The sequence below is a fragment of the Chelon labrosus genome (genome assembly GCF_963514085.1).
Source record: "Chelon labrosus genome assembly, chromosome: 16".
NCBI lineage: Eukaryota > Metazoa > Chordata > Actinopteri > Mugiliformes > Mugilidae > Chelon > Chelon labrosus.
The window spans coordinates 6257468-6268944 of record NC_140349.1 but is presented as its reverse complement, the minus strand read 5'-3'; the positions used below and the strand labels follow the sequence as shown (position 1 = coordinate 6268944).

The window sequence follows — 11477 nt, the reverse complement described above, 5'->3', positions numbered from 1 at the left end:
TCAAATTCTGCTGGTTTAGCTGTAGCAGGCGCTCTGTGGGATGTTTTTGTTTTGTTTTTTTGCCAATATCTGGAGGTTTTGGGTTCGGATGTCCCGCGGAGAGGCTTATTTTACTCTCTCGAATCCTCCAGGCTCTTCTGCCGGGCTCCTCTAATTGGCGTCTTTCGCCTCCGTCCGGAAACCCCACTGTGTGTGTGTGTGTGTGAGAGAGAGAGAGAGAGAGAGAGAGAGAGAGAGAGAGGGAGAGGATCTCCACCGGACCCGTCTGGTTGCCGGACGCGCACATGCGTCAGAGCGGCGCGGGGCGGTGCGTCTCCGAGCGCCGAGGTGATCCCCGGGTTTAAAAGCGCAGAAGTTCTCCGTGCGCCCGAGCAGTGCGTCACAGCGACCCAGCAGAGCCAGGATCCCCCTCCTCCTCCTCCTCCTCCTCCCCAAAAACACATCCCAGCTCAGACGCGAACATCTCCCGAGGACAAACGTCTGCTTGTTTTAATACTTTGATGCGCTCTTTTATTTTTTTTTATTTTTTACTACTCCGGTTTTGGATATGCGGTTTTAAAATATTATTTTCTAACTGCGTGACACAGCGAGAGAGGACCCTGAGCAGCAGCGGCTGGGGAATACACTCCGCTTTATGGATAAGGACTCGTCTGCAGCTGAACTCAGAGTTTGATCTCAGTCGCTGCTCAAAGGATAAAAAATGAAATCTGCGGAAGAGGGTGAGTTTGTTTGGCTTTTACTTTCTACAGAAACTTTTTTTTATATATATATAAATCACAGTGCAGGGTGGCTGTTAACGTGGCACTTACTCAACTCCTCATCTCGCGTTTCATGCTTTATAATACAACCGGGCTGATATTTTTTATTTTTTTGAATGAAGCAGTATTTCTTTCTCTCCCAGCTTGGAGCTTGGAGCCTCAGCGCGCTGCGGTTAACAACAGTATTAAAGCAGCAGCGGTGTAGATATTCAGTGCCCCTCCCTGCTGATTTGGACCGAGGTGGGCGGGGTTCAGCTGCTGCTCCTGCGACTAAAAAGTGCGTCCAAATTCCAAATTGAACCCTTGCGCCTCCTGCTAATGGCACCGGGCTGCGGCCGTGGCATTGTGGGTAACTTTTAGTGGTTGGATCCGAGGCCGGTATCGAGTGGATGGCCCCTGAGGCTACCTGTTAATTCACAGCGGCTAAGTTTAGAAAACACATTTCACTGCCTCCTGTATCACTCCCGACCGCAAGCAGCGTTTTAAAACGTGGGCATCATTTTCTTTTATTACAAGGAGTCATATGGCGCTCCACTGATGTCATAGTCTTTATGGCGGGGGCCCCTAATTCTCTCTAATTTACAGCAGACAGGAGCTGTGGTGGCTGCATGTGTCTGTCTGCCTGCCTGCCTGGAGCGGCCGTCTCCATCTGTATCAACGTGTCCCGGCTTCATGCGCCATATAACCCACAACTCCCGTTCCCATGAACAACCCACCCGCCCCCTCATCCTCCTCCCTCCTCCTCCTCTCCGTCTCCTCCTCTGGCCGCCCCAGATGGGCAGACTTTCACGTGACCTTTCGCGTGCACCTTTACAGCCGGCAAATAAATAAACCCATCACGTCCTCCTGTGTTTACCTGCGACGACTGCTGCGCGAAACTAGCCAACAAAAGCATCATAATGTTTCAATTTATAGGCGCCGCGTGCGTTACGGCGGTGCAAACCTGGCACGGAGCAGCGGAAAAACACTACCTGGTCTCGCCTTTTGGTTATTTTTAGACCGGAGTTATTTTTGGCCCCTTTATTCGTGTCTCCCCGTCCAGTTTGCTCTGTGCATGCGGGATGGTTCGTGTCCCCGTCCATCAGTGTGTGTTTTTGGGATCCCAGTAAGCAGAGATTCTGACTCGCATACTTTCTGCCTCAGGAAATGGTCAAGGCCAAATCCAGTAGGCAAGCTGTTCTCTTGCCATTATAGGCAACGCCTCTGCAACAGCTCTCTTAAGACTTCACTTGGCATCCGTCTCCCTCTCAGTGAGCGAGCCAGTGAATGTGTGTTTGATTATCGTGGTAACAAAGTCAATCTGTTTGCCTTCCAGATGCATATGGCTACACGCCAAATGTCAGTCTCTCCCTCCCCCTGGGCAACCCTTGTCTTCCTTCGCAGTACCACAGCCTCCAGTCCAGCCCCACCATATCTGTCTCTGTCAGCGAGCCCCACAGCTACGACGCTCAGGATGACCTGAGAGCGGCCGGCTACTACTCCTCCTCAAACGTCCGGCCGAACGGGGCTCCGACCCTGGAGAGCCCTCGCATCGAGATCACAGCCTACGGTCAGTTTCCTGAGGATGAGGTGGAGGAGAGCAGCCTTCCTGTTCCTAAGCGAGTCAACTCCATAGTGACGCTAACCCTCCCGAGTGCGGACGGTTACCGTGACCCCAGCTGCCTGAGTCCGGCCAGCAGCGTCTCGTCCCGCAGCGGCCTCTCCGACGCATCCTCCTACGAGTCGAGCTTCTCCTACAACTACGACAACTCACCCCAGAACTCCCCCTGGCAGTCTCCCTCCGTGTCCCCCAAGGGCTCCACCCTCGCCCTTCCCGGCGACGGCTGCGCATCTGGCGCCTCCCCCCGCCACTCCCCCTCCACTTCCCCTCGCACGAGCATAACAGACGACACCTGGATGGGTCAGCGTGGCTCCAGGCCTAACTCGCCTTGCGGCGCCAAGAGGAAGTACAGCTTCAACGGAAGCGGGGTGTCGCACAAGCACTTCCCGTATTCACCTAACCACTCCCCGGGACTGTCCCCGCAGACCTCCCCTCGCCTCAGCATCACAGAGGAGTCGTGGCTGCCAAACACCAACCAGTACACCAACTCGGCCATCCTCGCAGCCATCAACGCCTTGACCACAGACGGAGTCACCGACCTCGGGGAGGGAATCCCCATAAAGGCCCGGAAAACCGGCATGGAGCACAGCCCCACGGTCAGCCTGAAGCTGGAGCCCGGAGGTGAAGAGCTGAGTCCCGGGGAGCTCGGTCAGAATGAGCACCCTGCGAACCCCCTGCCCTTAAAGAAGGAGGGCTACTGCGGCGGGTTTCTGGATGTGCCCCAACACCCATACTCCTGGTCAAAGCCAAAGCAATACGTCAGGTAAGGAAGGAGAGACGGATGACATTAAAAATGATTTGTTCAAACCCGAAAAAGGCCCGAGGGGAAATTCGGTTTGGGATTTATTAAAACATAAAACTGCAAATAAATTTGAATATTTCTGGCAACCGTGAAATTATATGAGAAGTTACACATGCTCCTAATTTACTGATTTGTTCAGATTTCTTTTCTACACAGCACGTTAAAGCGCATTTAATTCATCAGCTGCATCATGTGTCCTGGCACATCACCGCGTTCACATTCTGCACATTCTACCTTGATAAGTGCCTCTAAAATAAGCCCTCCTCCCTCCTTGTTAAGTTTGACATGTTGGACATGTTTTTTTGCAGCCCATCTTTGCCAGCTCTCGACTGGCAGCTGCCGTCCAGCTCGGGGCCGTACAGCCTGCAGATCGAGGTGCAGCCCAAGTCCCACCACAGAGCCCATTACGAGACGGAGGGCAGCAGGGGAGCGGTGAAGGCTCTGGCAGGAGGACACCCAGTCATTCAGGTCTGCTAAAAAAAAAAACTTGAGATTACTTTAAACAAATGAAATGCTGGAAAAACCCATGACTTTCACTTCTGTCCTGTCAATGACTTTCTTGGTCTGAAGCTCACGTTTGGAACAAGGCTGTTAGGACAACACATGGTGCAACCATTAGTCTCATTTTCACTCCTGCTTCTTACCCCGTCACTTCTCACCTCAACACTTTCCCCCCTCATGTGTTAAAAAGGACCGGGCCGACATGTGTTTCATGACCTGGCCGTTGTGTTATTTGGAGATGTCACATTTGTGAATGGGATACCATAGGTATGCTATTAGACAGACCAGTCCACTCAGTCACTTCCTGTCCAGACAAGGGTGACTCAGACTTTTCCATTGCGTCCACGAGTGCAGCGCAGACAGTCACAAAGTAATGTAGCATGGCCAGTAAGAGCTTAGTCATGAGCTTTAACCACAGTAGCTCTGGTGGTCGGGCCTAAAGAAGAAGAAAAAAGTGGACGACTGCAGATGTTTTGGTTATAAACCCATCTGGTCCCCCCCCCCCCCCCTCCCGCCCGCCCCCAACCATAACTCCACAGCGCTGACCTCAGTTTCTGAATAAATAAAGGGTCTGCAGCGAGGAGTTGGGCAAAAGTGAGCGGTACGCAGGGCTGTCAGCGTAACACCCTCTGACGTTTTATTAATACATTACAATAGGTCTGCAGGTTTACCAGATGTTCAGCACACATGGAGCAGTTTTCAGTGTTTGCCTTTCAGCTGTGATAAATAAATTGGCCTTCTTATTTTCTTAGTTAGCTAATCGTTTCCCTTCAGCTTGAAACAAATAAATAAATGTGAATGTTGCTAAAAAGTCCCAGTTAGATTCGACAGGCCTCTGGCAGGCCGGTTTTGGCCCACGGGATGAATTTGCAAAGTCTGAAAGTTACATAAAAGACATTAGCTGCAGTTTTTCAATAAAAGTGACTGCTATTCCTAATTTGTCCACTAGGGGGCTCGTTGTTTTAGTAAGAGTTGCGAACTTAACGCAACACTGAGACCCAGAGCTGCTGGCGGCAGTGAGCAGAAATATGCTTAGTAAATTTTAGGTTGTTCATAAAATGTTTTGTAAAAAGAATAGCTCATTAAATACAAACATTTTCATAATGTCGCACTAAAACAGAGGGAAAAAACATCAGGAGTTATTTATAGGTTGGGCTGCTTGTGGTCGCTGAGCTAAAATGAGTTTGACAACCTTGATGCTAACTTTTAAGCAACGTTTGGAAAAGTTAAAAAGTCAAAATTCAAAAGTAAACGAGACGATAACTGCTCAGCCAAACAACATGCTGCTGAGTTTTTGTTTCCTAATATGAAAACAACCAAAAAAAAAAATCCCTTAATTTAGCTTGTTAAAGAATTATCCTATGAACTAATGCTATTAATATGTGCTGCCTGCAACTGGAACAAGTGAGCCTGTGGTCACAAGATGGAAATGCTTGGCAATCACGCGGCGGGACGGACGGTAAGTGTTTGGGTTTAGAAGCCACCGAGGCTAGCGGCTTAACGAGCTCACGACTGGGTGACTCCATGTAGGAAATGTAAATGGATAATGAAAGGGTGAGGTTGTTGGGAATGTCAACGTTTTCCTCAGAAATATTAGAAAAGTATGAAGAATACCACCATCCTCCTTTATTTATTTATTTTTTAACACGTCAGCAAATATTCCTGAAGTCCAGTTACGAGGTTGAGGGCGCCACTAGAGGGCGTCGTTCCTGCGGACTTTTGCTTTCTAGCCCCGTTCCGAGAGTGTACACCTCTGAGTGATGTAATTATCAGAATAAAACGATAAAATAATCCCTTAAATTATCCCACGCAGGGGAGATAAAAATGAAAGTGTCAGCGCCCCCTGCTGGACAAGCTTGGTGCTGACGACACATTACGTACGTTTATTGCTTTAGTGATGCGAAACGGCAGACATTTTGGAAAACCAAACAATAAATATGACGTCTGGTTAGCGTTTAAGTAAATTTCAAATTTAATTTGGTGGCAAAAACCAGTCTAAACCTATAAAATAACTGAATTACCATCGGCTGCCATTTTTACTGTTCCCTCTTATTAAAACGGAACATCGTCATCACCTCTTTTCCGAGAACATCTTTCCGAAAGGTTAAACTTAATTCAGGTGGAATGAGGAATCTGGAAACCCAAACACGCTGTGTCGCAACTTCACACACATCTGTGCAAGGCCCGTGTTTCTGTCCACGGGAAGAGGCGCTAATGATTTAATGACAGGGGTCTGGGTTCACCTCAGCTGAAATAGAGAGTGTGTGTTCTCTTCAAACCTAAACCCCCCCCACCCCACCCCGAACCTCCCCCCTTCTGCTTCTCTGCCAGCTACCGCCCCAACCACACAGACTTCCCTTTGTTTAGGAAAGTTCCCGTGTGTACGGCTGACATCATTGCGAGCTGCGTCCTGCGGAGGCGGCAGAGAAACCACACACGTTTTTGGCAGGCCGCGATGGAGATGTTGGAGGGAGGCTCAGACGAGGCAGGCCCCATCTCTGTGACTTCCTGATTACATGGTGCAGCCTCCGTCGCTGCTCCGACTCAAACCAGAGTTTGTTCTGGAGGGTCCCGTTCTGCTCTGCTCCCCCACCTCCAGCAACCGGCGCAGTCAAGCCGGCTGCTTTCTGCTCTTTTTCAACGCCGTTGCTGCCGCTGCTGCTGCTGCTGCCTGCGTCAACCACACCCGCCCCTTGCGCCAGCAGCCAACAGACTCGAAGTATGCCCCTCTCAAGCGCTGAGTGCAGCCCTCACCGCAGTTAATGCTCCGGGTTTCATGCTGTACTTCTTTGGTGGAGAGGAAACACTCCCTTATTCAAGTCTGCGAGGTCTGAAGTCAGCTTTCATGATGTGCCACTGCTTTAAAAACTCCTCCAGCTGGCTGCTCTGAAGCGCATTGTTGTAGATTTGAGTGTTATTATTCTGGAGTCATGAGCCTTTTTCTTGGCCCTCGATGAGATTTAGATTTCCAACGTGCAATTAACAAATATCATGTGAAGCAAAAAGCATGATGGGATCAATCGCCGCTCACACTAGACTACGCCCTTCACTGAAAACACAACCTGACATGTGCTTTATGTGTCTGTGAGTGATAGTTATAAGACGGCCCCCCCCCCCCCCCCCCCCCCCCCCCACCCGGTCGCCCTCTCTCCTCCTCTCATGTGCCTTGCGCCGCCGGAGTCTCGGCATTCCTCTGGTGGGTGATAATGTGAAGCAGGGAGGGGTGGCTGCATCGCCACTGTCAGGCTGCCAGGGGTAGAGGAGTGATGGATTCACGTGGAGAGATACCACCGGAGGGGTCTTAATTGCACCCACAAATCATAAAGTGTTTGTCGCTGCAGCAAACACACGACTCAGATCAGAGAAAATGAAATCAAATAAAAGAAGGCGGGGAGGGGGGTGGAGGTTTCCTCATTTGAAGGTTAGAAAAATGTACAGTGATGGATGAAGATATAAATCACAGATGTTTTTACAGAGAGGCCGAGCGATCGAAAGCAGCTGAGAGCAGACGGGTGATATCATCAGGTCTTTCTACTCGTCTAGACTCGGTTGCTGATATTAATTCAGTAATCTGTTAGTAATTACAAGAGTGACCACCTAACCTCGCGAGCCGGCTACCTCACTTCATCGCCCTCCTTCCTGCTGCCTGAATCAACAGCATTGCTAGGCAGCAGCCCCATTTCCTTACACAAATATACAGGCTCTTAACCCTGACAGGGATCCTCCTCCTCCTCCTCCAAATCACATGTTGTGCCTCCCCGGCCCGAGCCTTTTCGCTCTCGTTTTTGCGGGCGCCGCTTGCTCGCTCGCTCGCTCGCTCGCCTCGGCTCAGCTCAGCTCCCCCTTATGTAAGTGAAAAACCGTGGTCTTCACTTTCAACGTTTCCACACTGATTGTTTCAGCTGACACTCTTTTCCAGAGTGGCTTATAATTAGGCGGGTGAGTTGAGTGTCTGGGACTGTAGCGTAGCTCTGACAAGAGTGTGTGTGTGTGCATGGTGATGTGCACACACTCTTCATTTTAAGACAGTTTGCTCGCCGACTCATGCCGGATTGACTCACTCGTGCAATTTAGTGCGCTCGGTTGAATCTTTTTACTGAAACACATTTGAATGCTGACTCTCTCATAATTGACCCCTAATTTAAACCTGATAAATGGAGGCATTTCAACCAAGAAAAATAGTCTAATTTAATTGAAAAGGATGGAGAAACTTTACACAGTTCAGCCAAACTGAGGCAAGCCCAATTTTTTTATTTATTCTTATTTTTTTTCTGGAGAAATGCGAGAGTTTAAAATTCAAAGCGTGAAATTTATCCAAAAAAGAAAATAATCCATTGTGCGGCGATGTGCGCCAAAACACTTAAATTATGTTTTAATTATGATTAAACATGTTAAAGATTTATGTTCGAGCTGAGCCTATGCGCATGGCCGACACGGCTCATCAGTTAAATCTGTATTAATTCACAATAAATCTGCAAATTAACATTATTATTTGTAACTTCTCCTATAAATTGCACAGTTGCCAAAAATATTAAAACGTATTTTTTTATGCTTTAATGAATTCCGAAACAGAATTTCTCCTCAAGTCATTTTTAACTCTCCTTCCTTACCTGACAGACCTGACAAAAATGCTAAATTACTTACTACACCGATCAGGCGTAACATTATGACCACCTTCCTAGTAGTGTGTAGGTCTCCCTTGTGCCTCCAAAACGGTTGTGAATGGACATGGGCCTTCTGAGGGTGTCCTGTGGTGTCTGGCAACAGGATGTTGTTCGTCGGGGGGGCCTTTGAGGGGAGGGGCCTCTGTGGATCATCCCACAGATACTTGATCAGTTTGGGATCTAGTGAATTTGGAGGCCAGGTCAACACCTTGTGCTGTTCTTCATGTCTTTTTGAGTTGTTCCTAAAGTGTTTTTGTGTGTGTGCCTGTGTCAGGCTGCATCCTGCTGCCATCAAGGAGTGAGGGGAGGGGGGGTGGGTGCCTGGTCTGGTCTAGGTGGGTGCTACATGTCTAAGTAACATCCACCTGAATGAATGCCAGGTCCAAAAGTTTCCCAGCAGAACACTGAATTGTCACAAGATGGTCAATGTTGGTTCCTTGGTCATAATGTTGAGGCTGATCGGTGTATGACATTGTCTTGATTCTTGTGTGTGGACACATAACTCTCAGAGTCAGTAGTAGTAGTGGTTTGGGCGTCATGCCTCCTCTCTGGGTAGCTGAGGTCATCCTGGCAGGATCCCTCCTGTCAACCAACACCTATAGAGGTCTGGGACTACTTGAGGAGAAGTTCTGGGTCGAGCCCTCCGGCTACAGCCAGCTTCTCCTCTGTGCTGCTTCCAGCTTCTCCGCGCTCGGATAAGTTGAACGATAAGCATCAGAGCAAGGTCTGGATGGGTCCAACCCGACTTTAACTTCTCTGAAACGCTGCCTTGGTCTTGTCACGGGGCGGGGTGGGGGGGCGCGGAGCGGAGCTCACAAATCACGGCGCTGCTCGCTGTAGGTGGTTTTACTGCTTTCTGGCAGCGGCTGCCCCTGAGATCCTGCTACTGTAGGATCAGCATCTTGGCAGGCCTGACGTGCACTGATGGGGGAAGTCTACGCGGGCTAGCGGTAGTAAATTAAAGCAGATGAGAACAGTGATGATTACAAGATCCTAAATGGGTGCTTTGTTTGAAAACCATCTCAAAGGTTGACCTCTCAAAGAACTATGCTTGCTTTTGACGGCATGTAAGTGAATGCTTTTTAATTATAAACGTGCCCTTTTTCTTCTTTTTCTTCTCCTTCTCCTCTCTCAGCTCCGCGGCTACATGGAGAGCGAGCCTCTGACCCTGCAGCTGTTCATCGGCACAGCCGACGACAGGCTGCTGAGGCCGCACGCCTTCTACCAGGTCCACCGCATCACGGGAAAGACGGTGTCCACCCCGAGCCACGAGGCCCTGCACAACAACACCAAGGTGCTGGAGATCCCACTGCTGCCAGAGAACAACATGAAGGCCATGTGAGTACAATCAGAAGTCCAACTCAACTTAACTTGAAGAGAAAGAACCAACTTGGACTTTCTTTAGATGTTTAAACTTTTAAATGAGGTGGTAAATTTGATGGATTGAGACGTCCTCATCTGGTCTTGAATCAGTCGAGGTTTGACCTAAAGATGCAGCCTTTCTGTGTGGAGTTTGCATGTTCTCCCTGTGTCTGCGTGGGTTGTCTCCAGGCACTCCAGCTTCCTCCCACCGTCCAAAGACATGCATTTATTAGGTTCATTGGTGTTAGCGTTAGCCCTGAGATAGACTGGAGACCTGTCCAGGGTGTACCCCGCCTCTCGCCCCAATGACAGCTGGGATAGACTCCAAGCCCCCCTACGACCCTCCAGAGGACAAACAGTTGCCCAACTGTCTCCTACAAAGCCTTAAAAATGCAAAATGGGATGGATTTGGCTGGAAAATTAAACCTTTTTGAATCTGAGACGATTCTCAAGTCATGTAGAAAACATCCATGTCAAGCCTTGAATCAGTCGAGGCTTCACCCCAAGGCATTCGTCATGTTTCGGCCAAGTCCGTGTCAAGTTTTGAGTCGCTCAGGCCGAGTCCAACTCAAGTCTTTCTTGACAAGTCCACGTCAAGTCTCAGTCCTCCGTCAGTTCGGATGAATGCTAAGACGCTGCCAGCTGTGTCCTTCGAACAAGCCACAACCGAGTCATGAGCCGCGTCCAACATGCAAACCGATCCGCTCCTCGTCCATCTAGCTGACAGTTGGTCGCCAGCGGACCTTGAGGCATCCGGTTGTCTCGGTAACCGTCCTCCACGTTTCCCAGCCCAGATGTTTCTGAGCGAAACAAACAGTGAACTTGAAAATATCGCTGGCGCTCGGGACGCAGCCTGGCTCTGCTCGCCGTCACCGCTCACCTCCATCTGGGTTCGCTTGATGCTCCAAGGTTGAAGGATTCGTCGGTGAGAGCTGAAGTTGTGGGCGATGTTCACTAGTTGAACACTAGTTCAACTTGGTGACCGCTCTGGTTTTTTTTTTTTTTACCCGTCGTCACTAAAACTAATGGATTTTATTAACGTTTCATGGTCTCTTCAGGCATTAAAACCAAATTAATAAGGATTTAACTTTCTCTTTAACTTCCATAAGGACATTTTGTTCGTCTTGAGCCGCCAACGCTTCTTAGCTCACCCCTTTTCTTTAACAGTCTTGTGATTTATGTGTTTGTGTCTGTTAGCGTGCGTGCCTCCTTTTGGATTTTTGAAAGTGCTGCCCTCTGTACACAGACGGGTGGCTTTCTCATTTTATAAGCCTCTGAGATCAGATTACCGGGGGAAGGGGGGTGGTGGGGGGGCTCAGAGCTGCTAACAGGGGCCAGGGGTTTCTGTCTGAGCTGGTGGCGGCGGCGGCGGCATCCTGCAAGCATCAGCACTTTCTCTGTGTTTTAATGGATGTACCGCATAAGCTCCTCTTATACAACGACTTCACCTCAGGATACGGCTTCTCTCTCTCTCTCAGGTTGGACACTCCTCAGAGTCCTGACAGTGTAGGCGAGGGATTTATTCCCGCTGACATGTGTGACATATAGATGTTCTATAATGTGGTGTAGAATAGCTGCGTTATTATATTTCTAAAATAGCTCCCCGCGATGATTTAGGGGCGAGGGGAGGCCTCGAATGAAACAGTTGAGCAACATCAGTTTCAGATATTTTTGGCCGTAATGAAGCTGCAGCGTTCAACTTGGTATGGCTCCAATTAAGTCTTAATAAATTAAACGCTAACGGTGGAAAGTGCAGGCCTTCTTGTCCGTGTGGTGCTTTTGAGCGGACC

At 49.3% G+C, this 11477-nt stretch overlaps 1 protein-coding gene across 1 annotated transcript in view; it reads left to right on the top strand.

Moving 5' to 3' along the window:
- The first annotated feature begins 571 nt into the window (after nucleotides 1-571).
- The window catches only part of nfatc1 (nuclear factor of activated T cells 1), a 46676-nt gene continuing 35770 nt past the window's right edge, over nucleotides 572-11477 (top strand). The window contains exons 1-4 of the mRNA XM_084563434.1: nucleotides 572-719; nucleotides 2074-3121; nucleotides 3469-3628; nucleotides 9461-9663. Of these exons, the coding sequence (XP_084419560.1) occupies nucleotides 701-719; nucleotides 2074-3121; nucleotides 3469-3628; nucleotides 9461-9663 (1430 nt within the window). The 5' untranslated portion in view covers nucleotides 572-700. The remainder of the gene's footprint in view (nucleotides 720-2073; nucleotides 3122-3468; nucleotides 3629-9460; nucleotides 9664-11477) is intronic.